This window comes from Echiichthys vipera, assembly GCF_963691815.1.
Source record: "Echiichthys vipera genome assembly, chromosome: 10".
NCBI classification, from domain to species: domain Eukaryota; kingdom Metazoa; phylum Chordata; class Actinopteri; order Perciformes; family Trachinidae; genus Echiichthys; species Echiichthys vipera.
In genome coordinates this window covers 4,363,077-4,387,512 of record NC_139835.1, presented here as the reverse complement: position 1 = coordinate 4,387,512, position 24,436 = coordinate 4,363,077, and the positions used below count along the sequence as shown (strand labels likewise).

The 24,436-nt window shown below is 41.3% G+C and overlaps 1 protein-coding gene across 1 annotated transcript in view; it reads left to right on the top strand.

The window, feature by feature from the left end:
- clasp1a (cytoplasmic linker associated protein 1a) overlaps positions 1-23,207 on the top strand; it is a 112,676-nt gene extending 89,469 nt beyond the window's left edge. The window contains 17 exon segments of the mRNA XM_083921558.1: positions 2,143-2,166; positions 2,844-3,088; positions 4,283-4,346; positions 4,642-4,805; positions 5,670-5,748; positions 5,854-5,997; positions 7,498-7,593; positions 10,129-10,275; positions 10,410-10,516; positions 12,852-12,999; positions 14,984-15,230; positions 15,785-15,841; positions 16,412-16,605; positions 16,815-16,943; positions 18,463-18,669; positions 19,396-19,512; positions 21,024-23,207. Coding sequence (XP_083777684.1) covers positions 2,143-2,166; positions 2,844-3,088; positions 4,283-4,346; positions 4,642-4,805; positions 5,670-5,748; positions 5,854-5,997; positions 7,498-7,593; positions 10,129-10,275; positions 10,410-10,516; positions 12,852-12,999; positions 14,984-15,230; positions 15,785-15,841; positions 16,412-16,605; positions 16,815-16,943; positions 18,463-18,669; positions 19,396-19,512; positions 21,024-21,110 — 2,256 coding nt within the window. The 3' untranslated portion in view covers positions 21,111-23,207.
- The last annotated feature ends 1,229 nt before the right edge of the window (positions 23,208-24,436 follow it).

Here is a 24,436-nt window from a genome sequence, read left to right as displayed (position 1 = left end):
GCAGAGTTGGGCTTTGATACAAAAGTGCCCTTACCTGCCAAGTGAGACAGAGTATCTGCAGATCTTAAACATTTTTTAAAAGCAATTTAGTTCCGTAATAAAAGGCCCTAGAATGTATTAAAAAGATTAGAATTAAATATTTTTTTGTGGGCTATCGGGACACTACACACCTGCAAACTAAAAGTGTGATCGTCTTGACAGTGCAGGAGGCCGTTCAGTCCTTTTTCAATCAGCACCATTAGAACTATACAAACACTGTCACTACGGCTTATACAGAAGCCTGGAAGCTCGTCGTCTCAGGTTCGGGCCGGTGTTGACTTTAGCAAATACTTAAATAAATGAACTAATTATATTTTGATTAGTTTATCTGTCCATTTCCTGACATCTATCTGGGTCAAGATCACATCAGGATTAAGAATATTTTACCAAGAACTATTGTTATATACAACTGAGAAATACTAAGAAAATTTGTATATAAATGGCAAGTTGGTTAATCTCTGTGAAATATATATATATTTTTCATATTTGCTGAAACTGTCACTACATCCTGACAGCACAATGAGACTGACTATCTTTGAAATTGTCATGTCGTCTGTCTACCTCTCTGTGTCTCACAGTTTCAGCAAATCTGAGTTTTACATTATTTATTGATGATAAACTTCAGCGTTAAAGGAGCCTGAAAATACTGAAGGACATTGTGCTGGGACTGCCCCTTACATAGCTCTCACAGACCGTTCCCCAGTTCATAAAATACTGACGTTCTCTCATTTACATTTTTGCACAGAGCCATCGATTTCATGTATGAACTATTAATGGAGAAATCCGTGAGAGTCGCTAACAGTCGGACGTGGTAAACACTGACACTAGCAGTTAAAAAAAGCATTTTTAATGCATTCACCATTGTTGTTATGCTGCTCCAAATAACCAACCCTCTGCAGTATTAGATAAGAGTCCCTACACACAAAACGAAGCGACAACAACGTAGTTAGTGAACCCAGAGTTTATTAAAAGAGTGTTTAAAATATTTACCTACTGGTCCCTGTACCAGCTCCTCTCATAGTAAAGTCCATTCAAGTGGATTACCAAAGTCAATCCAAAAGGAAGGAGCCCATTGATGATTTATTTAGGAATCGGTCACCTCTTCCAATTTATTCTGGGGACATGAAAAAAAAGTGTCCAGTACGTTGCGGTTAATGAGCGATGGGATATCCTCCATAGAAGTCACACAGCGTGTTGCAGTATTCAATGATTCCAGGCCACGGTGAAAAATGTTACTCTGTTGGCAGCATAAATATTCCTCTTCAACATCCAAAAATGCCCGCACAATGAGACTGATGCTATGTCTGATTAACTGATTTCTCCGTTAGTAGTTCATACATGAAAATTTCTGTCTCGATGGCTTATTTGATGTATATAATGGCAGAAAAAAAAGACCATGGGAGGATTTTACGCCCGAATTACACTTTAAATGATTTTTTTTTTTTTTTCCCCCTAAGATGTTTTTTTAGGTAGTTCTTGTCACGCTGATGATTGTTCAAGTGTTCATTTTTCTAATACATTAGGTTTTAATTAGTTATTTGATGCTTTAAAAGCAGGATGAAATGTCATGAATGACATTTGTGAATGACTCACGTTTGGCCAGGCGGGCGTATGGGCGGATGATTTGAAGCTACTGCCTGATCTCTACTGCGCTGACTCTGGTTGCAAAATTACAACATGGCAGCGCCTGTGTCCGGCATATTTTGTCTTTACTTTTGTAGAGTAGGAGGAAGTAGGAGGAAGTCTTTATATTCAGTCTATGGATCTGACACATATCTGTCAGGCTCCGGTGATTTGAGTGGATGTTTTCTCGACTTCAGTCTCAACGAGTGTGCAAAACATAGTCAACAGTTATGTAAGGTTACGGTCTTTGTCTTAGAAAAGAAATGTATGCTCATGCAATAGATACAGTATGTACACTGGCTTGAATGTCATCAAAATGTCTTTGTGTTCTTTTATTCTGACCTTTATTGAGAGTAGCTCAACCCTTCACAAATATCAGCTATGATGTGAAATATCTAGAAAGATTGTACTTGTTCTTGGTTCCCTATTTAAACCTACCCTCTCTCATCTTTCCCTCTTGGTTGTTTGTTACCATTTCAGCTATTAGGAGACTCCAGGAATAAGGTAGTTGGTCATTTTACATACTGTTCCTATATCCATGCCATTGCGCACTAATCAAGTTCAGAGAACAATAATGCAGCTTGACTCATTATATTGGCTCATGACACTCCTCCACCCCAACCACTTTTTATTGATTGTTTGATTGAATTTCACCTTGAATTACCATCTCATCCCAGGTGTGTGTATCCACAGTATGGCACCCAGCAAAGTTTTTATTTAAAAATATATATTTATATTTTTACACTGTGGTATTATTGTATTGAACCTCATTGTTTTGGAACATTATTCATTTGTCCATGACAGTAACATGACATGTTTGACGTGTTCCCCACTGCATTGCATTTGTAGTCAAGACCTTTTGCTTACTTATAGCGCTGCTTGACTGGCTTTTGAAGTTTATTTAAAACAAAACAAATTGTTAGTTTAATTTCCAACTGAGAAGAATGATACCACAACTCTGTACATGCCAAATTTACCCTTAGATTTAAATGTAAAATCCACAGAACAAAACATTAAATGTAGAGAAAACTGCATGGCTCCCTGATGCACTTGGCAACCTTGTATCAAAGATGTTTATGCTGGTTTTATCTCCCTAAACGCTTTCCCCGCAGAGCCTGGTAAATATTCAAGTATCACACTTTGTGTCTGACATTTCCTTCACGTTCTTCTTTCTCCCACAGAGGAAGCCGTTGAGGCGGAGGTACGAATCACCGGGGATGTACTCTGATGATGATGCCAACAGTGATGCGTCCAGTGCCTGCTCAGAGCGCTCGTATGGCTCAAGGAACGGAGGCATCCCCCATTACCTGCGCCAGACAGAGGACGTGGCAGAGGTCCTGAACCACTGTGCCAGCTCCAACTGGTCGGAGAGGAAGGAGGGTCTGCTGGGCCTGCAGAATCTCCTCAAGAGCCAAAGAATATTGAGGTGAGATTTGCCACATGTATCTTGGCTACAGTGTCAAACAGTGTCAAACAGTGTCCGAGTGGAAATGTGAGCTTTGGTAGTGTCCAGCACACTCATCATGACCAAAGGCTATTATAACTGTGTGTATACTGAATTTAAAAAGAGACGTTAATGAGTAATGGCTCTGACAAAGAGATAGCATACAGAAACCTCTAGATGCCAACTGTCGTGGAAAACCAGGCTACTTCTTAAAGCTTCTTTACTCCATCTGCTGTTTACTAGAACAGCAAGCCCCCCTCCTTTCCGCTTACTGCTCTCAGTGCAGTCCCAGCCAGCACGAATGGTGTGGAAGCCATCCACTGAGATGCTCTGGTCCGTGATGTCCCTGTGCAGCTATGTCTCCTTGAAACACATCAGACTGCATTCGTGGTGCTCCGGGTGGCTCCGCGTTAGCACCGTCACTTCATCCATTTTGTTGTACAGAGACTGTACATTTCCCATAACAACAACGGCTTAAATCTTCTCCTCTCCATAAGCCCGTCCCGTCTCGACCCTCCTCTACCCTCCCAGAAGTTGCTTCCCACCTCTGCGCCCCCGGTGTGTTTTTCTCCAGAGTTCGGGTGGAATATCCACTGGTCTGGCCGCTATGCCCGTCGGCATTAGGGCGATCAGCTGTTCTCCAGAGTAAACAAAGGAAGTGTGTCCCGGTGGAAGCGGCATTGATAAAAAAAAAGTCGCGAAAGTAACCTCATTGTAGAGGGCAGAACTTCACAGAAGTTAGGGTAAAGAAACAGAATGGACAAAAGGAGAATAGAAGTTAAGAAAGTTTGAAAAAAGTGAACTCCAAGACTGGAGCGGTAACAGGCAGCATGCAACTGCTAACTGATGTATGTAAGTGCCGAAAAAAGACCATGGGATGATTTTGTACCGGAATTACACTTTAAGTGTTGAAGACCTGTATGTACTGGGACACAGCCACTGTCTTTGGACAATGCTGAAGGATAAAATGGACTGGATTGGTTGTGGTACAGTCTTATTGAGAGTATTTAAATGGCTGAGATAAACCATGGAGGGTTTTCTGATCATCTGAGCTTTAATGTAACTATGAAGGAGTAAATAGTAGCACCTTCCTAAGCCTTGTAGATGCATAAAAGACGCATTTTAGCGACCCCTGTCCTGCTTTACTTACTTCCTGGTGTCTGGTGTTCTCTGCAGCCGAGTGGAGCTGAAGAGACTCTGTGAGATCTTCACAAGGATGTTCGCAGATCCACATAGCAAGGTAAAGAAGATGACTTGTTTGAAATGGAGCACTACAACTAGCTATGACTCATGACTGTGTAAATGCATGCTATCCTAAATACAGCAATACACAATGGAGTTGTGACTTACTTGAAACTAATGTTGTGTCTCTTGTTGCATGGTCTGCCTTGCTGTGGATTTAACAACAGAGAGTAAGTGTGTTTTTGTCCATATATTTCAGGCATGAACCTAAATCTGTCAAACATGAGCAGTTTCATCTTATCACAGTCAAATCAAGCAGTGTTGTGTCATACATGTTTGAACTATGTCCTCAGGTATTCAGCATGTTCCTGGAGACTCTTGTGGACTTCATCACTGTACACAGGGAGGACCTGCAGGACTGGCTCTTTGTCCTGCTCACTCAGCTGCTGAAGAAGATGGGGGCAGACCTGCTGGGCTCAGTCCAGGCCAAAGTCCAGAAGGCCCTGGATGTCACAAGGTCTGAAACACAAGCCAGGCATTGCCGCCCAGGTCACATGGAGGGGATAGCAGAGATTAGTGTGTTGTTTTATGTCAATTAGCTCGTAGCTAACTCTGGAGCAGTTATATTTAATTAAAAATAAAATATAAATTATATCAAGGGGGCATTTCATATAATTTGGAAATTAATATTCCATGAATCTCTTTAGTGAAATGTAAAAAAACAATGGTGCTTTTGTCTTCAGTTTTATGGTAAACTTAAAATGAAATGAAATTAGCAAGAAAATTAGCAGCACCCTCACAACCATTAAGTACTACAATTCAGTTACTTCATACTAATAACATGGCATCTTTCTGGATTGGAATCTAGTCTGAATACTTTTGGATTACTTCAAAATCAAACATTGAAAATATTGCAGTTTAAACTAAAAACATGGATTCAGCCACAAAAACTTGAGTTCCATAAATATTATTTATTTTTTCTCTTCCAAATTCTCAAAACATTTGTGCAAATAAAATGTTTTTTGCATATTCAGCGTTTACATTTGGTCAAATCTAATGACCCTGACTGTACTGACACAAACTACAGGTGTACTGTGTGTATTCTACAACATGTGGGATGCTGCTTCTGTTTTGTAAGTCTTTGTTACTGCTGTTTTTAATCAAAGGTCACATGGAGGACTTATTTAAAATGTCATCTTCCATTTTCATAAATTATCCATAAATAATCATGAACAAATGTAATCAGTTACTACCCAACTCTGGGAATTTCTATACAAATGAAACTTGTGCCAGTTTGTTGTGATTGGCGGATAGACTGGGTTCCAGCATAGGATACACAGTCTAATCCCATTAAAGAGTTCACTTCTCATTTCTTTCTCAGGGAGTCCTTCCCATTTGACCAACAGTTCAACATTCTGATGAGGTTTATCGTTGACCAGACGCAGACACCTAACCTGAAGGTAAGGTCAAATGAGAATGACTGATTGGAGATCATTTTTATTGGTTAGTTGGATTTATTTATGGATTTTGTCAGCCCTGTGACTGAACGTTTGTTGTCTCTTCAGGTGAAGGTGGCCATTTTGAAGTATATCGAGTCCCTGGCTCGGCACATGGACCCGACAGACTTTGTCAACTCCAGCGAGACACGCCTGGCCGTGTCTCGCATCATCACCTGGACCACTGAACCCAAAAGTTCGGATGTCAGAAAGGTAGGCCATGATTGCTTTGCCCTGTTGCTAAGCACTGACAATGGAAGGGCCTTTGCTCAAACAAAACCTTTTCCTCCAGAATAATTTTTGGGTCTTTCTTTATTCCCTTTATTCCCTTTAATTCCTCTTTCAATTAGAATGCATTTATTAGACACGTTGTTACCTTTGCCTTTTTGTTTTTCTATTAGAACATGTTTACGTGCTTTCATTTCAAACACTTTATTTTTCACAAACTGCCCATGGACGCTGCACCTGTATTCACCCTCTGTCTTAGATGCTCTGTTGCAGCCAAATCTGCTCTGATTGGTCAGCATTTCTGAGTGTTCCGACTGTAATGGAGTACAGCAGCACTTTCTACTGTGAAAAATCACCAAGAAAGGCTTCTCAATCAAAAACTACACAACCAAACATGTTCCAGCAGGAATGTGATCTGAAATTGGGAAGGAATTCACAACATTAGCAACTAAGATTACAGCTTTGCCTGGTGTTCGCATGTAGCTACATGTAGCAGTGTATGTAATGTAAACACTGCAGTAGCATGTCTGGAGCAGATGACCATTTAAAGAAATCCCACGGATTGATGTTATCTTGAGCTGAGATTAGAAAGAACTATTGGAAATGGAGCAGGACAGTCTAAAATCTGAGGTTTTTGCTCGCAGGGGTTACTTCTACATACATTTACCTCATTATTTGAAGCTTTGTTCACATTTAATATGAACATCCAACATTGTAACATTAAATGACAGAAAATGAGCAAAAGCATAATAGGTCCCCTTTAAAGTTGAGTTTGAGGTTCAAACTAGGTGTAATACAGGACATAATGGTTGCTTTAATCGTTATGGTGCAATGTCACAGTTCTAAACTGAGGAAATGTAGAGCCAACAATGAATGCAAAGCTATCTTTTTTCCTTTTTTAGCCTCAACACCAATTACTATTTATATATAATCTGCATAGGAAGATATGCCATAGTAAACTATTATAATAACATGGCAAGCTTATTGCAAAACGAATTGCTTCTGAAATGAGAGGTCAATTGTGAATTGATTTTTGAATCATTATTTTAGAGCATATCCATCATCCCTAACAGATGTTTTGCTTGACAAACAATCAGTGGTTTACTCAACAGCCGTTGGCATCTTGTGTACCGCCACGCGTTTTTGCCATTTAAATTCTTCATCCTGTAGTGTTCATCTAGACAGTTGTAAACTTTGATAATAGACACTCTGCTTGTAGATGGCCTTGGGTCAGTGGCCCATTATCTTCTCCTTGTCTGATGCACGTAATATGTTCTCCCTTTGTGGCCCTTCTGTTTATTTTTCCACTGCTCACCGTCACCTAGTTTGAAGTCAGGGCCTGACCTCCAGACACACTGAATATCCAGCCCGTATGGGTTTTTGCAAGGTTGTTATGAAAGATTGGTTCAGTATTGCGTCCCTATGTGATGGTGGAGGAGCCGTGTCATGCTGTAACGCCCATTCTGCCTTGCCACTGTGCCCCAGACCCTTCATAACTGGGTGAGCGAGGAGCTAGCTGGCAGGTCCAGTACTGCAGCCTTACTGTCGGCTGAGGGCAACCAGGAAGAAAGGTGTAAGCAGGTAGAGCCCGCTCCAACAGCCAATCATGAAGCACGCAATGCCCCGCCTGCCCGCCCAGTGCCTAACCAATACCTTCACGTCAGTGCAAAAAAAAAAGTGTAGCATCCGTCACTCACCTCTAGCAGCTAGCTGTTTTGCTGATAACCTTAAAATCACTCTGTGTCTTGCAAATCGATCACTCACCAAACCGATTACGCTTGTTTTGCAACCACAGAAGACTTGAGTTTAACCTTGATATTTTTCAAAATGACAGGAAATGCTTGTTGCTTTGTATGAATGGACTTTTAAACTGTATTGCTCAACTGCTGTTGTGTTACTTCTGTGTGCCTAACACTCATCTTAATAACCTCTCATCCACCTGCATACCTGCATGTTCTTAACTTCTTCTTTTTGTACAAGAAAAAATTCCAAATATGTAGTTAAACTAGTGTAGTTCATGTTTATTAGAATGATATATCTGTATGTATAGTAACACTATTCAAAAGTTATACATCATAACATCACATTATGTTACATTCATTTGCTTCTGCCAAAGCAGCATATAATAATAATATTTATAATAATAATAATAACAATAATCAAGAAAACAAGGGGACAAGAGGTAAATGTCATCAACAATCAGAATAGCATTCCTCTCAAAAAACAACAAAAACTGTGTTCATAGTTTTAGTAAAAGTGAGCGGAATCACCTTTTAATCACCACAAAATGTTTATGAAATATACAGTGGCCGATTTATTAGGTGTACCTGTACAATCTGATGCACTCCAATACAACTATTCTGCTATAAATTCTACTTTTATGATACTTGTAATGTGTTTTTTTTGTCATAGAGGTTTTAATTCAGTTATATGTTATAATCATTGAGGTCCTATTCTGCCTCCCTCGGGTATGTAAAGGTGAAGGACGATACATTTGCCACACCTTCCAATATAATGTAGTCCAGTACAACACCAACTGTAAGAGTGACCTCAATAACAAACATATAATTCAATTTACGTTTCCATTATTTTTCTGTCAAACCAAAACATCACGCACATACTGCTGGAATCAACAGAACTCAGCAGATTCACCAAAATGTGTAAACACATAACATCAAAAACAACAGCCATGGCTTACACAGTGAGTTAGCCTCAGAATAACTCATTGACTCACTCGCAACCTCATACTTCATGTTAACATCACTTGAAGCATGATGGGAACTCCACTGGCAAAGAACAGAGTGGATTCCTGCACACATTTCTGACCTCTGCATTGATTTATTAAAAGTGACATAGTGCTTATTTACATGTCATATTTGTTTAATGGTCCACACCTGTGTTGGGGGTGTGTCTGTAATCACAGAAAAAAACACAAGTGCCAGCAACATATTTAAAATCCCCCCCTAACAGAAAGAAAACATTTTTTTTCTTAAAAGTCAAATGGTATATAAGACAGTTGTGTATAAATATACAAAATATATACACAAACACACCAAAAATCAGAACACAACTGCCCAGCTCATGACTTTAAAGTCTTTTTAATTGTTTTTCTGTGTAATTACCCCCCCAACACAGCTCTTGAACATTATGCAATTATAACCTGTATTTAAGCACTATGTCACTTTATTATTCATGTCTCAATAAAGGTCCTTATGACCGAAACGTAGACTTTTGATAAGTCAATGCAGAGGTGATAAGCGTGTACTGGAATCTACTTTGCTCTTTGGAAATGTATCTTTTGAGGATTTCATTTCTTGCACCACAAAGCAGACACAGCAAGTGGTGTGCACGCTGTTTTTCTACTTACCTAAGTGTTGGCAATCTCAAAATATATTGATGCCAGAGGGAAAAAAAATTTAGTAACACTGCCATCAACATGTAAATATGTAAGCAAAACAAAACAAGCATTACCAGCTAAGGAATAGGGAGCTAATATCACACAAATGTCATTGTTATCCCCCAAATATCTCCTAGAGCCAAACATTTCAGACGTTTCTCTCTCAGCACAGTATAATGGCTTCTGATGAACCACACCACCTCGGTACCATTAAACTTGTGTTCCCAAGCAACAATAGCTAGTATTTTCTACAGCCCCCTTCAAGTTTGATCTGTACTCACTTGCATGTTGCAACATTGTAATAGCAACAATATCCTTGAATAGTTGTATACTTCTTACTTTTCCACTGAATGCAGCTTTGAACACTCACCTTTAACATTTTTGTATCTACAGGCTAATGCATATGTGAGTCTCCCAAAATGAAAAGTGCATTGAAAAGCTGAAAAGTTGGTTTCCATGGTTTCAGAATTACTTTGACCATTATGAACGTTGACCTTTACATTGCATTGGTCTTCTGTTTTACAGATGGTGACCAAATGTGTTAAATAGTGCAGCAGTTGTGCTTTTATTTATTTTTAAACATCAATACAACTCCACTGACTCTGGAGAGCCTGCTGTTCGAAACACATGGCCATGGTACTTGTGGAACCAAGGGAACCATCTGAGCTGCTGAGCTGTTGTGTCCTCCATTCTAACCTGTTGTACTACACTGCCTCCAGGCGGCCCAGGTGGTGCTGATCGCTTTGTTTGAGCTCAACACCCCAGAGTTCACCATGCTGCTGGGAGCTCTCCCCAAAACCTTCCAGGACGGAGCCACCAAACTGCTGCACAACCACCTGAAGAACACGAGCAATACCAGCGGTGTGGTAAGGCAAATGAAACACTGTAGTATTTATAGACTAAGATGAAACCCATGAACAGACTGCCAGGTGAATCAGCAGAACCATCTGACAGCAGTGTTGCTACATTTCCATTTGCTCATCGTTCGCTTGTCTTTCAGGGGTCTCCGAGCAACACCATTGGCCGGACGCCGACACGGCACACCCCCAGCAGAACCAGCCCCCTTACCTCTCCAACAAACTGTTCCCACGGAGGATTGTCTCCAAGGTAGCTAATCGCTCATGTGTTATTGAATTATTATCGTTAACACATCTCCTGTCCTAATGCATGGCTGTGGTTTTATCACATGGATACTGCTGCTGTCCTGACTGGTCACATGTGGTCATACTAACGCAAAACCTGTACCCCAACCAACCCATCCAACTAACAGGTGGGTTGGTTGGAGCTGCTGCTGCTAGGTTTACACTTCAAAACTACATGGTTAAGTTTAGGTAAAGATCATGGTTTGGATTAAAATAAGTAAGTGTGTTACGTGAGACGCTTTTACATGGAACGGGATATGAACCACGGTGTCCTGTGTAAAAGCCGGGTGTGTGCATCAACCATAGACTGTTAAAAAATGGACGTAGCCTCTCCGTTGAGGTCCATTCTCTCAACTTGATCAAACAGTCCTTGCCTACTGGAGTCTCCATCTTGTCAGACTTTGACTCCGCCTCATTTCCTCTTCACAAAAAGGGGCATGTATGTGACGTTGGGGGGAGGGAGATACATCCATCTGGCTGATGTTTACCTCGGAGAAGAAGTGAGGGCTGTCACTCAAGAGGCCACACCCCCAATGTTGTATTTATTTTTTTAAAGATTTTTCTTGGCAGTTTTTCAAGCCTTTATTTTATAGGACAGACAGGAAGGTGAGGGAGAGGGGGGGTTCAACTCCAACCTAAAGCAAAGGGCAGCAGGCCAAACTCGAACCCACGGCCGCTGCCTCGAGGACCTTCAGCCTCTTTATATGAGGCTGGTCTAACCACTGGCCGCCCCAATTATTCATAAACTTTAAACTCAAATAAAATAAAAACTAGCCTGGTACAAAAAAAAATCACCCCTCAGTGTTGTCATGGAGATATGACCTAAAGATACAAACTGAATGTTTTTTGTACCAGGCGTTAAATAGGTTTAATTATTCTAAAACAGCCTGTTTAACATGGGGGTCAATGAGAAACTACTTTGTAAACTGCTCCTACTGGACACTCGGAGAACTGCAGTTTTTGGCACTTCCTGATTGGATCAACCAGGAAGTCACTGTGCTGGGGGCTTTGTATGACCAAACTATATAACCTGACTTCCTCCCCAAGCAGAGTTTTTAGGACGTCACCTGACTTCCATAGAACTTGCTCTGGGCGTGTAATATTGACGTGGATAGTTTAACACAGGAGTCAGTTGAAAGCCTGGTATGTCTCATACAGATGCTACAGCATGCCAAATACGTTTCATTTAAACATTTCTTTGGTTTGCAGAAAAGTACAATGCTAACATTTTTTTCTGGAGACTGGACTGTGTAAAGCACTTGATAACCACACTCTCTGATGTTGTCCTATAGTGGGCTGTTTATATAAAATAAAAACAGGGAGGCACTGGTGCACTTTTTTGCCTTACTACTTGCTCCTGTGTCAGAGTAATGTGGCCAGTGATTGATCATAAATACAGTTTAATTCTCTCTGACTGGGCAGCTCTGAGGCACTGTCCAGTCTTTAACCTGCAAACAGAAACACATAAAAGCAGATAATGGAGCTGTAAGTACCTTAGTTGAAGCTGAAGTACTCATGCTAAGGAGAATTCTGTTAAGCCGACTTTGTGGGATTCTGCTATTTTTTTAACTTTTTCCTTTAAAGTAACACATTCATTTAACCCTAAAGCTCAGACCAGTTTCTTTTTGTCTTTTCTCTTGCTGCACACTTGTTTTTCTCTTTTTCTTCTCCCTTCTCTCATCTTGTGGTCTTCTTGATTTCCATCTGCCTTGCCCCACTCTCTCGCCCCTGTCTGTCCATTCCTCCCTCCTGGCTGCGCTGTGGCAACAGTCGGTTATGGGGTTGGGGTGTTGACGGACTGTCAAAGCATCCCCCTGCCCCTCCTCCTCCTCCTCCACCCCACTCCACCCCTGCTGCCCCCTCTCTAAGGGTCCTGCGCAGAGCATATTCACCCAGGTAATGCAGCGTGCTGAGACTCAAAGACGGTTATTCCTGCAAGGAATCTTTACCCTGATCATTTTCCTTATCTAAATTTCCTTTTTGAGTGTATCTTTCAGTTTTTTAATGTCAGATTCTCACTCAAAGCATATTGCTCCATCATCTCTAAGCAAATGGAAGAATCATTTTACATTGCTTCTAGGGCTCCCAGTGCTGTGTTGTGCTTCCAGTTCACAATAGACGATAACATTTAGCAAATTGGCTTAACTCACACCTGACCTTTCCCTTTCTAGAAACTAATCTGTTTCTATGTCAGAAGCACTTTGCATGGTGGCGAAACAAATGCATGCTTGTATTTTCTCCTTGTATACATTTCATAGTAATCTTGTGTGTACTTTTTTCTGTGGTTGTGTGTCTGGTAGCATGATGGAGTACGACACCGAGAACATGAACTCAGAAGAGATCTACAGCTCACTGCGCGGTGTCACTGAGGCCATCCAGAGCTTCAGCTTCCGGAGCCAGGAGGACCTGAATGAGCCAATCAGACAGGAGGGCAAGAGGGACGATGCCGTAAGTCAACGAGTTTTTCACAGCAGCATTTTCATGAATATTCAGAAAGAAAAAGCTTTAAGCCTCTTTAGAACATCACAGTTTTGCTGTGGCTAAAAAAGAGTTAGTTAAAGACTTATTTGCATTTTGCATTAAAGGCCTAAACTTAATTAAACGTAATAATTAAGATTAAATGTGTTATTGTACACAGGCACAACAGATCCTTGTAACAGTATCAGTACATTTTAGATTTGGGCAAAAGTGAAGCAATTGTCTCCCAACTTATTCTGTGTAGCACATAAACTGAAATCTAGGCATTTCCCATTGGAGCTGTATATGAGAACAGAACACAAATATCTGAATGAGTTGGATCAGACATTAAATATACTTTACCTTGGGACACCTTGGGCGTGTTGATGATGTTCCTTTCATGCAGTTTGCGCGAAACTCAGGAAAAACAAACACGTGAGGATGAAGGAGGAGAGTATTTTTCACAAAAGGTGTGTTTCCATTAGAGTAAAATGTGGCGGCTCGAAAGTTTTAGGGCAAGCCCTCTCAAATGGCCGTTCACTCACCATGTTTCCATCACAAAAAACGGCCCTAGAGGGATTTACGTGAATCTAGAGGTGAAATATCACTCTGGATGGGTTTGGATCACCGGTGATCAGCTGATCCGTGATATAGCGTGCGTCGCCCTTCCTCAAAGTGAGAAATACAGAATAGCTGTAATTTGCTTTAAGGTGGCCCGTATGACAGGCTGCCACCACTTACCTAAAGCAAACGGAGTGTTTCCAGTGAGTGAGAACGCTTCTGACACAGATAATGTCCTGTTGGGTGCTGCATGTGTCGAGACTAATAAAAAGAGGCTCAGTCACCCAAAAAAAAAACACCTGAGCTTCAGAGCATGATAAATGCACAGTAAAATCTGGTCTGCAATTGCAGAGGATTGGAAAAGAAAGAAACAGCTCAAGCGCATTCAAAGATCTGATTGAAAACCATTCATTCTAGCGCCATCTGCTGGAATCCTCCAACAGCGCTGCTCAGTTATATTTATTTTTAAAAACAGACATTTTCCCTGTTTTTGTGCCCTTCGTTTACAGGCAAACAGAGAATTCTAAAAACTCCGGCCAGAGTGGAGATTTTGAAAAACTCTGTTTGCACGTTTGCATGTAAACAGAGTAAAACAGTTTCCGGCAGCCTACATCACAGTATGCGCCTGAACTTGCACCTGCGTCATAGGCCCGACCTATGTTTACATGTATTTTTTTTTTATGGAGTTTTTTTAGATTACAAACATGTAAGGAACATTTTTGTGATACAAAGATAGAAAATGTTGATCCAGCTTCCAAGAAAAAACGAATACAACAAAAAAGAAGAGAACAACAACTTATTCAAGAAGGGTAAACAAGTCCAGTAAAGAAAAGAGTCTCTGGGCATTTTTGTCTGTCCTGTAATACAAAGATTTATTGTATAGCTTAAGTTCATTCTTCCATCCGTTGATGTGGGGATGTTTACATTTTCATTTACCTGTGGTGATCATGGATCATTGAGCTTTTCTATACACTGCCACCTACAGGTTTGGCATGCTCTTGACGGCGTAGTATATACACAGGTTAGTGAAAACGAATCTTTTCCTGAAAACGGACAGGTGTGCAAGATTTATGAAGAAGTCACTTTCTAATGCTCTTTCAATAGAAGTGAATGGGGATAAATTCCACAGCGCAGTGCAATATCCTTTTCCAAAGTTAATCTGAAGCTAATAGGAGGTGTAAGTTAATCACATTAGGTGGGTATCGTTTCTCTTACCATCCGTCCACCGCAGCTTACTAGGGACACATCGTCCCTGGAAACATAGAGGGAATTTTATACTGAAAAGACTGAAACTTTGGATAAAACCCTCTTGTCAGCTGGAAACAGATGTGAGAGAGGCAGTTTAATGATTTGAAAGCTACTGGTGCTCATTTTTAGAATCCTGTCTCATACTGTGCTTCCTCCCACCTTACAGGCAGGAAGAGAGGGCGTAGCGTCCTCTCCTGGCTCTGACGCCCGCCTTGGCTTAGACATGGTTGAAGGGGGTCGCACTGCCTTAGACAACAAGACCTCACTACTCAATACGCCATCACCTCGCTCGTTTTCTGGGCCACGGGGCCGCGAGTTCGCTCCTTATGGCTACGGAGAAACCATCTGCACATATGACAAGAGCGCCCTGAAGGAGGCCGTCTTTGACGATGACGTGGAGCAGTTACGTGACTGTGAGTTCATGAGATTATTTGTTTTTTAAAAAACAGAAGGATACTTAGCACATCAGTAACTTAAAGTGAAATTCCAGTATAAAATCATCCCAGGGTCTTTTTAGGCAAATTGGGTCATCAAATTACACATAAAATCTATTTTCATTCAGATATTTTGAGTTCAGAGGTCAAGGAACCCCTTTGAAAATGGCCATGTCAGTTACATATCCATCACTAAAACCTCTACAGCTTCCGAAAGACAAGAAGTCGTCCGGGTCCACTGGTGGGACAGTGCAAGTCCAGGGGTTAAGTGATGCTGAGACCATAAACAAGATTTGACCTCTACCACAAATGTGGCTATAAGTCTTGGTAGTAGCTATGACTTTTCACATATGTGGACACTAGGAGGTGACACCTTCTCTGCATTATACAACAGAGGAGCTGCTGTCTTTGTGTCGGTTTTTGTTGTTGTTGTTGTTGTGGTTGTCGTCCTCATCACATCCTCTGTTCTGCACCCTCTGTCCCTCACCCCCACCTCCACCTTCATCCCTCCTCCACCCCCCTCCTCTCTCCAGGCCGACGTCAGGAAAGTGGTGAAAACAAGATGACACTCCCCAAGGTCTTTGCTCCCGGTAAACTGACTGACAGACTTGATGAATGTGTGATTTTGTTGTACTTTCACTCCACTCACCGTTTGCATGTGCTCTCATTATTCACTCAGCTCTCTCAATTTCCATCACCATTTTTCCAAGGTCTAACTCCTTTTTAGTCCACCCAGTACCGGTTCTCTAAGTCCAGCCTGTCCTGCTGCTGGCAGATTGATGCTGTTCCTAATGGTTGTGGCATTCTCTGTAATGAACTGAATGTTTGGGTGGTTGTGTTAATAGTCTAAAATGTAACATTTAATTCCCATAGTGCCATGACCTAGCCGTGCATTCAGAGATATATTTCTCACGCAGAATACACTACAGTGTCCAATTTGGCATATCATTTCACTTTATATTCAGTCCTAAAAGTGCAATTTTCTCTAAAAAATGTATTTTTAAAAGGGAAGTGGTTTTACAAATGTTGAGTTTTTTTCCAGTTGTCTTGATAAAATCGAAAACAGGTGCTAGTTTAAATGACGCTAAGAATGGAGTTTTTTGGGGGCCGTGGCAAGATGTCACTAGTCAGTAATGTGTATCTTATCCTCTCTTGGCTAGCAGTAGGTCAGGACCACTCAGACCTGGTAGCCGACCTGCTTAAGGAACTGTCCAATCACAACGAGCGTTCTGAGGAGCGTAAATGCGCCCTGGTGGAGTTGCTGAAGGTCACACGAGAAGACAACATGGCTGTGTGGGATGAGCACTTTAAAACTATCCTCCTCCTCCTGCTGGAGACACTGGGTGACAAAGATGTATGTTGTGTGATGGCTCTGCATGTGACTACAGAAGTTAGTTATAATCATTAAATTAAATTGTGTATGGAAGATATTGATCCCCACTGTTCTTTACAGGCACCAGTGATAATCACACTCTACTCATCATCATCTTGAGAAATTGAGTTAATGCTGGCATGCGATTCAATTCTATTTTAACTGAGTTTTCATGCCACTGTCTCCCCCAGCACACCATCCGAGCCCTGGCCCTGCGTTTGCTGAAAGAAATTCTGAGGAACCAGCCAGCCCGCTTCAAAAACTATGCTGAGCTAACCATCATGAAGACCCTGGAGGCTCACAAAGACTCTCACAAGGAGGTACGCAGCTCCATATATCAACTGGAGAATATTTTAAAGCAGCATTCGTTGATTTTCTTTTTGACTTGGCAGCAGAACAAGTTGAAACACAACATTGCCATATGCATATCATGTGTAGCAAATTGTTGCCTATTTACAGTATACAAATCCAACATTATCATTTCTTTGGAGTGGTGTTGGTGTCAGATGAATCCAAGTCCAGTATTCCTTCTCCTTTTAGATCTGTTTAGTCTCCACCAACTCCTGATAGAAATACTGTAACTGTTCTCCACTTGACATTAAATTGAAAGGTTCTTAACATGGGTGTAGCATCAGACGTATAAAACAGGTTAATAATAGTTTGTTACAAAAGGATCCATTGTACCTTCATCATTGAAATAATCTGATGATCAATAGAGAAGAACAACAATTGAACACCATAAGCCCCGTGTATGACCATTAACTCTGTGGAGGTTACTCAGGGTAATTGTCCTACCAGGGCAGTAGGCGGGTACAGAGAGCAGGCAAATAAAGATCATATGTTGATAACACACTGAACATAGAATACACAAAATAAACACAGACTACAGTTTGAGTAGTTGTTTGAGATGAATCAGTGCTCAAAGTCATACAAATCCATCATACAGTATTTTCGTCAGAGGGTTCTCAGTAGATGAGCTGCACTTATGAGGTGGCAGCACAAATCTCTGTGTCTCTCAGTGGATGTTGACACACCACCAAGCTGAATCTGGACAAGCTGCTCTTCCTTCTGGCCACAACCTCTCTATCACCATTGAGAACTCTGGTTTGGTGCAGCCTCTTGTTATCTCGCGTCTTGACAACTGCAACTCCCTCAGGCTCTACATGCTCTACCTGCATGTGCCCTCCGAGCCCTTCAGCTCATCCTGAATGCAGCAGCCCGGTTCAAGGCACTGGTACTTGCCTACTGTGCTGCGAATAGCTCCGGCCATTCCAACATTCAGGACATGGTCAAACCTTAAACCCAATCCCAACCACTACGCTCTGCCACTGCCAAACGGCATGCTTCTCCCTCACTATGAGGGGGGACCAGCTACCACTCAACAAAATCCTGACTGTCCACTGTCCTGGCTCCACAAAGGTGGAACAAGCTCTTCACTGACTTCTGGACAGCAGAAACCCATCACTTCTTCCGACACGAAGATCAAAATTCTTAAAAATTGAGGGTGGTATCTTCATCATGAATGCACTTTTTGTAAGTCGCTTATCTTGCCCAAGTAAGGACCTTTTTTAACTAAAAGGTCGTTTATTCATTAGGGAAAATGGTACGTCTTTGTTAGTGAGTTGGTGTCTGCAATTATGGGTGCAAAAATGATTACATATTCTGTGTATGTGTCATTTTCCAGAAGAGCTTTAGATATAAATCTGTTGAAAGGTTTGTACAAGGAAACCTTTGTGTTGGAAGATACCCACTTGTTAATCCCTGTAAGGCACCAGTTGGCCCCCACTGATACAATATGTCATTGTTATTGATCTTAATGTGTACATTTTGGTCTTTTAGGTGGTGCGTGCAGCCGAGGAGGCGGCGTCCACCTTGGCTGGCTCCATCCACCCGGAACAGTGCATCAAGGTGCTGTGCCCAATAGTGCAGACAGCCGACTACCCCATCAACCTGGCTGCCATCAAGATGCAAACTAAAGTCATTGAACGCATTGCCAAGGACTCCTTACTGCAGCTGCTGCCTGACATCATCCCTGGACTCCTACAGGTCTGTGTCTGAGGAGAACACGTTACCAGCTGTTAGTTCAGACCATAGACTGTATAAAAGAGATGGAGATAGCTAATGGGTCTGAAAAGTGAAGCCAGTGGTTAAGTGCCTTAAACCTGCGTTCTTTCTAATGTCCAGCAAGGGTCGACTCCACTGACTCCAAAAAATAAGTTAACTTCACCTCAGTAAATGTTTTCCTTGTCCCACCTTGCTAACCAAGCTAGCTTTAGCCTTACCGACTAGCTGAATTTAGCGTTTTTAATTCCAACCTGCAGCCCTTTGCTGCATGTCTCCCCCCTCTCTCTCACCCCATTTCCTGTCTGCCCTATCCGATAAAAAGGCTTGAAAAATGCCCAAAAAAAGAATCTTAAAAAAAGAAAATACAGTCTATAGTTCAGAGACAGCAAGAGTTTTCAAAGAAATCTACATTTGGATTCTTATACTGTATGTATACATCTTTCATTCATAATTCTTACGGATTAAATAACACAAACGGTTTTGGGGACAGGCAGAGCAGGAACATCCTTGTCTGCTCCAAAAAGGCATATTTGGACAATGTTCATATTTGGACACTGGGAATTATTTGCCTTATTTGTCCCTGGAAATGTTTGCATGTACTTTGCACTTTTTGTGACTCCTCCCCATGTTCCTGCTGACCTCTCATGTGTGGGTAGGCATACATTTGTGTGTGTGCGTGGTGCCTGATGCTGCCTTGTTACTCTACAGGGCTATGACAACACTGAGAGCAGTGTTCGCAAGGCCAGCGTGTTCTGTCTGGTGGCTATCTACTCTGTGATTGGTGAGGATCTCAAACCCCACCTGGCACAGCTCACGGGCAGCAAGGTAATGACTGCGGCATGTCTTGCATTCACACGCGCGCACACGCACACACACAGGCACACGCACACAAACACACACACACATTAAACCTGGCAGAACCTGTTCAACAGACAGAGAGCCTTATCATCTTCCCATGTTGTTATTTCGCAGCAGGTTTCAACCGGCTATCCAATTGCACAGTTTGATTTTGCCCTACTTTCACTACAACATGTGTCCTTACGTTATGTAAGGGTTGAGGTCTGATGGTCAGGTTCAGCTGAATGGAGGGCCCTTCCCCTTTAATCTGTTGGACAGCTGTTAGTCTGAAAGGAGTCTGACACAGACAGTATGGAGTGAGGATGCACCATCACATTCTCAAATTGTAACAAAAAAAATCCCAAGGGTTATGTCCCTCTCATAACCACTTGTGTTTAGGTAGGAATGAACATGTTCATCTGAACTTAGGCCATGAAATCCTAACAATCTAATTTTGTATTATCATATTATATTTAGGGATGTCAAATGTAAATGATTGTTATTATATTTATTAATTATTATATTGTGTAATAATAATAATAATAATTATTATTACATGCTTTATGATTAATTCATCTAAATTAATCACATATGTCAATATTCAGTGTGAGAGGCATTTAGCAATATTCAAGTGAGTTTTGGTAGATGATTCAATCGACGAATAGAGCTTATTATGCCTGTATCATATATTGGACTCCATTTCAGCTCTGTGTGAGAGTCTTTATTGTTTATATACATTTCTCTCCTCTTATCTCTGATCACAAACACACACGCAGCTATAAGCTAACTTGTTGCTGTCACTGCCAACATTAGCTGCTCTGCTTTCACCATGTAAGACTGAAAAAAGCATCCATGCAGGCTGAAAATGGCCACAGGGTTCTGTTGGGATTAAACTATGAAGCCGCTAGCCGCTAGGCTAACTACAATCTACAATGCAAACTCTAAAATACTGCAGTGCTACCCTGTCCATCTCAGCTGAGAATGGAGACATGTGGAGTTTGATTTAGAAGCATGGTGTCGTTTTCAATGAAGGTGAACACTAGAGTTGGGCCATGTGTTAAAATTTTACAACTGTCAGTTCAGCAACCAGTGGTTGGCTTTATATTTGGTCAGGTGCGTGTGTGGCCGCTGCAGCAGTGACGACACAGCTGTGTTTGAGCAGAGAGTTCCCTACTCAAAAAATAAGCTAAATAAATTCTAAACTGTCGAGGAAATCCATATTCTTATTCTCCTTATTAAACAAAGGCAACCAACCATACGCCTTCTGAATTAAAGTTTCTATCTTTTTCTATCTTTTACCAAACTAAGACATTGGCTTAGTTGCCTCGTTAACTCATCAAAACACACAGCGATTATCCTCGGAACACTCAAGCTCAGCTGCATTTGGTGCGGCAGTGGAAAGGCGGCTAATAAGACAAGAATCGGATGTCATATGTGACAAACACCATCACTCTGTGCTTAGGAACCGATTAATATCTCTTGTCTTTGCTTGTTTGCAGATGAAGTTACTGAACCTATATATCAAGCGAGCCCAGACGACCAACAGCAATAGCAGCAGTTCTTCAGATGTCTCCTCTCACAGTTAATGGAGGGAGGTTTCATTTGGAAACCCCGTGGATGGACGGCAATAGAGGATTTTCCGGGGCACAGCCAAGCTTTTATCAGACGTCTCTGAGCTTCCCCTCCTCCTCATCATAACTCCAGCTCCACTGCGCTTCACTCCTGTTTCCAGGAGATCCTGTCAGCAGCCTCTTTGCCATTTACTTCTTCCTCCCCACCTATGTTCTCCAAACTTTTGAATGTAACTGTTGGTTGGGTTCAGACGGGTGGGGAGAGAATCAACACATTTGAATAAAGGAACTGCACTTTCTCTTTCCTCCGCTCTTAAGAGTGAACTTAATCAGTTGAATCTTCCATAAAATTGTTGTTGCACTCAAGATACGAGTGGCCAAAATAGAACTTTCCTGCTTCAGAATTGACAATCCCCTAAATTTAGTGGACACCTTTATTTTGAGATGCAGAAATCACTGTTTAACTGCACAACTTTGGTTCAACATGCTTTCACAAACGGTTGCCTATGGGTAGCCAGTCTGTGGCCTCTTACCTGTAAATGTATGAGGTTGCTGCTTATGCGAGTGACTCTGTTTGAAGAGGAAGTCCTTTGTAAATACTGCAGATGTTTTCCCTGCTAGGAGCTGGGAGAGAGAGAAGCCATCTGAGACGGTCAAAAAGACATTACCAGGCCTTACCCACTCTACACACTAGTGTTAGTTGACTGGGACTGCAGAGAGTGAATGGGATGTACAGCACTGTAACTCTTGGCTCTCAAAAAATGTGAATCTGCAGGAAAACAGACAGCAGCCAGCAGTGTTCCTCCCTGTGATGATGCAAATACAGTATTAGTTTTTCCCTCTGATCTCATTTAGTTTCCCTTCACGCAACCACAGCTTCTGCAATAAACCCTAATCCACAAATAAAGATATTTTGTACATACACTCTTGGACTGCTGCTTCGCAAAGTTTTACATGTCAATGAAAAAAAAAGAAAAGTGAGTATGATGACTATCTCACTTTTTTTTTGCACGATAGCAAAATAGCATGTAACCCGCAGCACATGCCAACTTGCTGTTTTGAAGGGCCCAGGTTTTTGGCAGTTGAAGTGCACTTGTGACATCATCAGATCATCTCTGATTTAATGTTTCAGTAGAAGAGGGATTCACATTAGCCACACTCAGATGTAACTATGTGTTTGGTATATTTAAGGTGGTAGAAGTATCCAGGTGGGGTAACGAAGAATCGTACCTCTGGCTGTGAGTTTTTAATTTTGTTTTATTTCATTGTTAAGTTTAAAGTACCAAGAAGCTTTAAAATGCTGGAATTTTAAGTTGATGGGTTCCCATAGTTGAGAGTCCAGCCATGGATCTGTGATAAGAAAAGGTTTCCCTCACCTGATGAGATTTTTTTATTATTGGATATGATTTTGTCCAACATGGTACAGTTAATCTGCTGTAAGAAGGGATCAGACTCATGCCTTTTAAATTATTTTTTTTCATTTGCTAACTTCTAGCAAATTAATCGTAATAATAAGGAAACGTGAGTGTTTCACCTGGGGACCACCTGAGTCCTTGGATGGACAATTTGGAACTCACTGTTTTAGTTGAGTGGTGTTTTCATTCAGGGAATCCACTGAGAGTGGGCCAACTGTGGTTATTTAAGTAAATGAATGTACAGACTTAATGTGTTATACTTAGCTTTTTAAGTACTGAAAATGATGTTGGCAACATGCAGCCCTGTACACTCTGTAATATGCCTGTCTGCACTCTACCTTACTTTCTCCTGAATAGATGCAACAGTTTCAGACCATTCATCAGCCTAGTTTTGTTTTGAAGCCAATTAAAGCAAATCCACACGTGGAATAAGGGTTCAGAAATCAGCAAACTGCCGGTTGCAAGCATATGTTATCAGAAACAGACTACATGGTAAACTGTTTGCTATGCATGTTCTACAGTACACTCTTTCTTTCGTCTCAATCGCTCATGTAATATTAATCCCTGTATTTATTTTATCTTATTTTATTTTGTTCTCTCATGATAAACTGTACAGAAGGGTTTTTTTTTTGTTAACTTCCACCTGTGATAGATTTTCAGCAATGTAAAGAAATTGTTTGCTCTAGAAATAAACAGAACAGAAAAAAAAAACTCATCTGAATTTCTTTGTGGTTATTCATCCCAGATATCACAATTGCCAACGTGCTGGTTAGAATATGTAAGATTTAAAGAGTCAAGTCCAATCTTGTATTTCTTTCCCATCTTTTTGCCCTTGTGGGTTGAACCTTGGTCCATGACTTCCACAGGGGGCATGGGCAGCAGTATTGCCCGGTTGTCCATCCATTTACGAGCACGTGTCTGAACGATGAGGTGTGCTTAGCTGCGCTGTATAAACATTAACCTGAGCGCACTCTCCGAGGACCTGCAGCTAATCTCTGACCTTTCTGAGGAGCATTAAAGAGACTGGAGCGCAGCTGCAGGAGTTTGTTCTCAACCCCTCGTCCTCACTTGAAACGAAACATGCATGTTGGGATTAAACTGTCTGTTTTTGTTAGCAATGTGTTTCATTTAGCATCCACAGGAGCCCTCTATCCCTATTGTTATTATTACTGTTATTTGTTAGTGTGATATTAGCTGCAATACAGGTTTTTAGTATCACTATCATAATGCTCTTCCATAGCTGTTGTCTTTGGAAGGTAGTTTTAACCAATGAGAATTACTCTCTAAAGAATGACTTAGTTTTTCTAAAGAATGACTGTTGCAAAATAATGAGAGACTTTCCCAAAGGGCACCAAGTCATTATTTTTGAGAAGTGTGTCATTACAATGTAATACTAAGTTGTTATTTTGATAAAGTTTTTCATTGCATTCACTTACAGGACCCTTGTTTTTTTATCACAAGGTTTATGTTTTTATCTTACATTTTTCTTTTACTAGTGGCAACAGGCTTCCATAGCTCTCAAAGCCGTAGAAGATAATTATGCCTTTGTTCCCCAAAACCTTTGGTTGTCCCATGTTTATTTTCCAAAATGACCACCAAACACCATTACCCTAAGTGAGTTTAAAGTCTAGCTTTAGGGCCATATACTGTGGCCGTGTCAACAACTGGTCAGGGGAAGCTGCTATTAATGCATCAACCTAGCTAAACATTGGTAGTGGGAGGTGTGCCTACACACTCCGCCTCTCAAAGGTCATCCAAGGTATGCTAAAAAAGTGGGAGTCTTGATGACATCACTGGGACAATATAAGAGGCAGTCATTGAGGTTTGGCTGCAAACCTCTTAGCTGAGATCTGAGGAACAAGCTCCGTCTGTCTCCACGTCCTCCCCGTGGTCTCTGGGATACAAGAAGAAACCGCGCTGGAAATT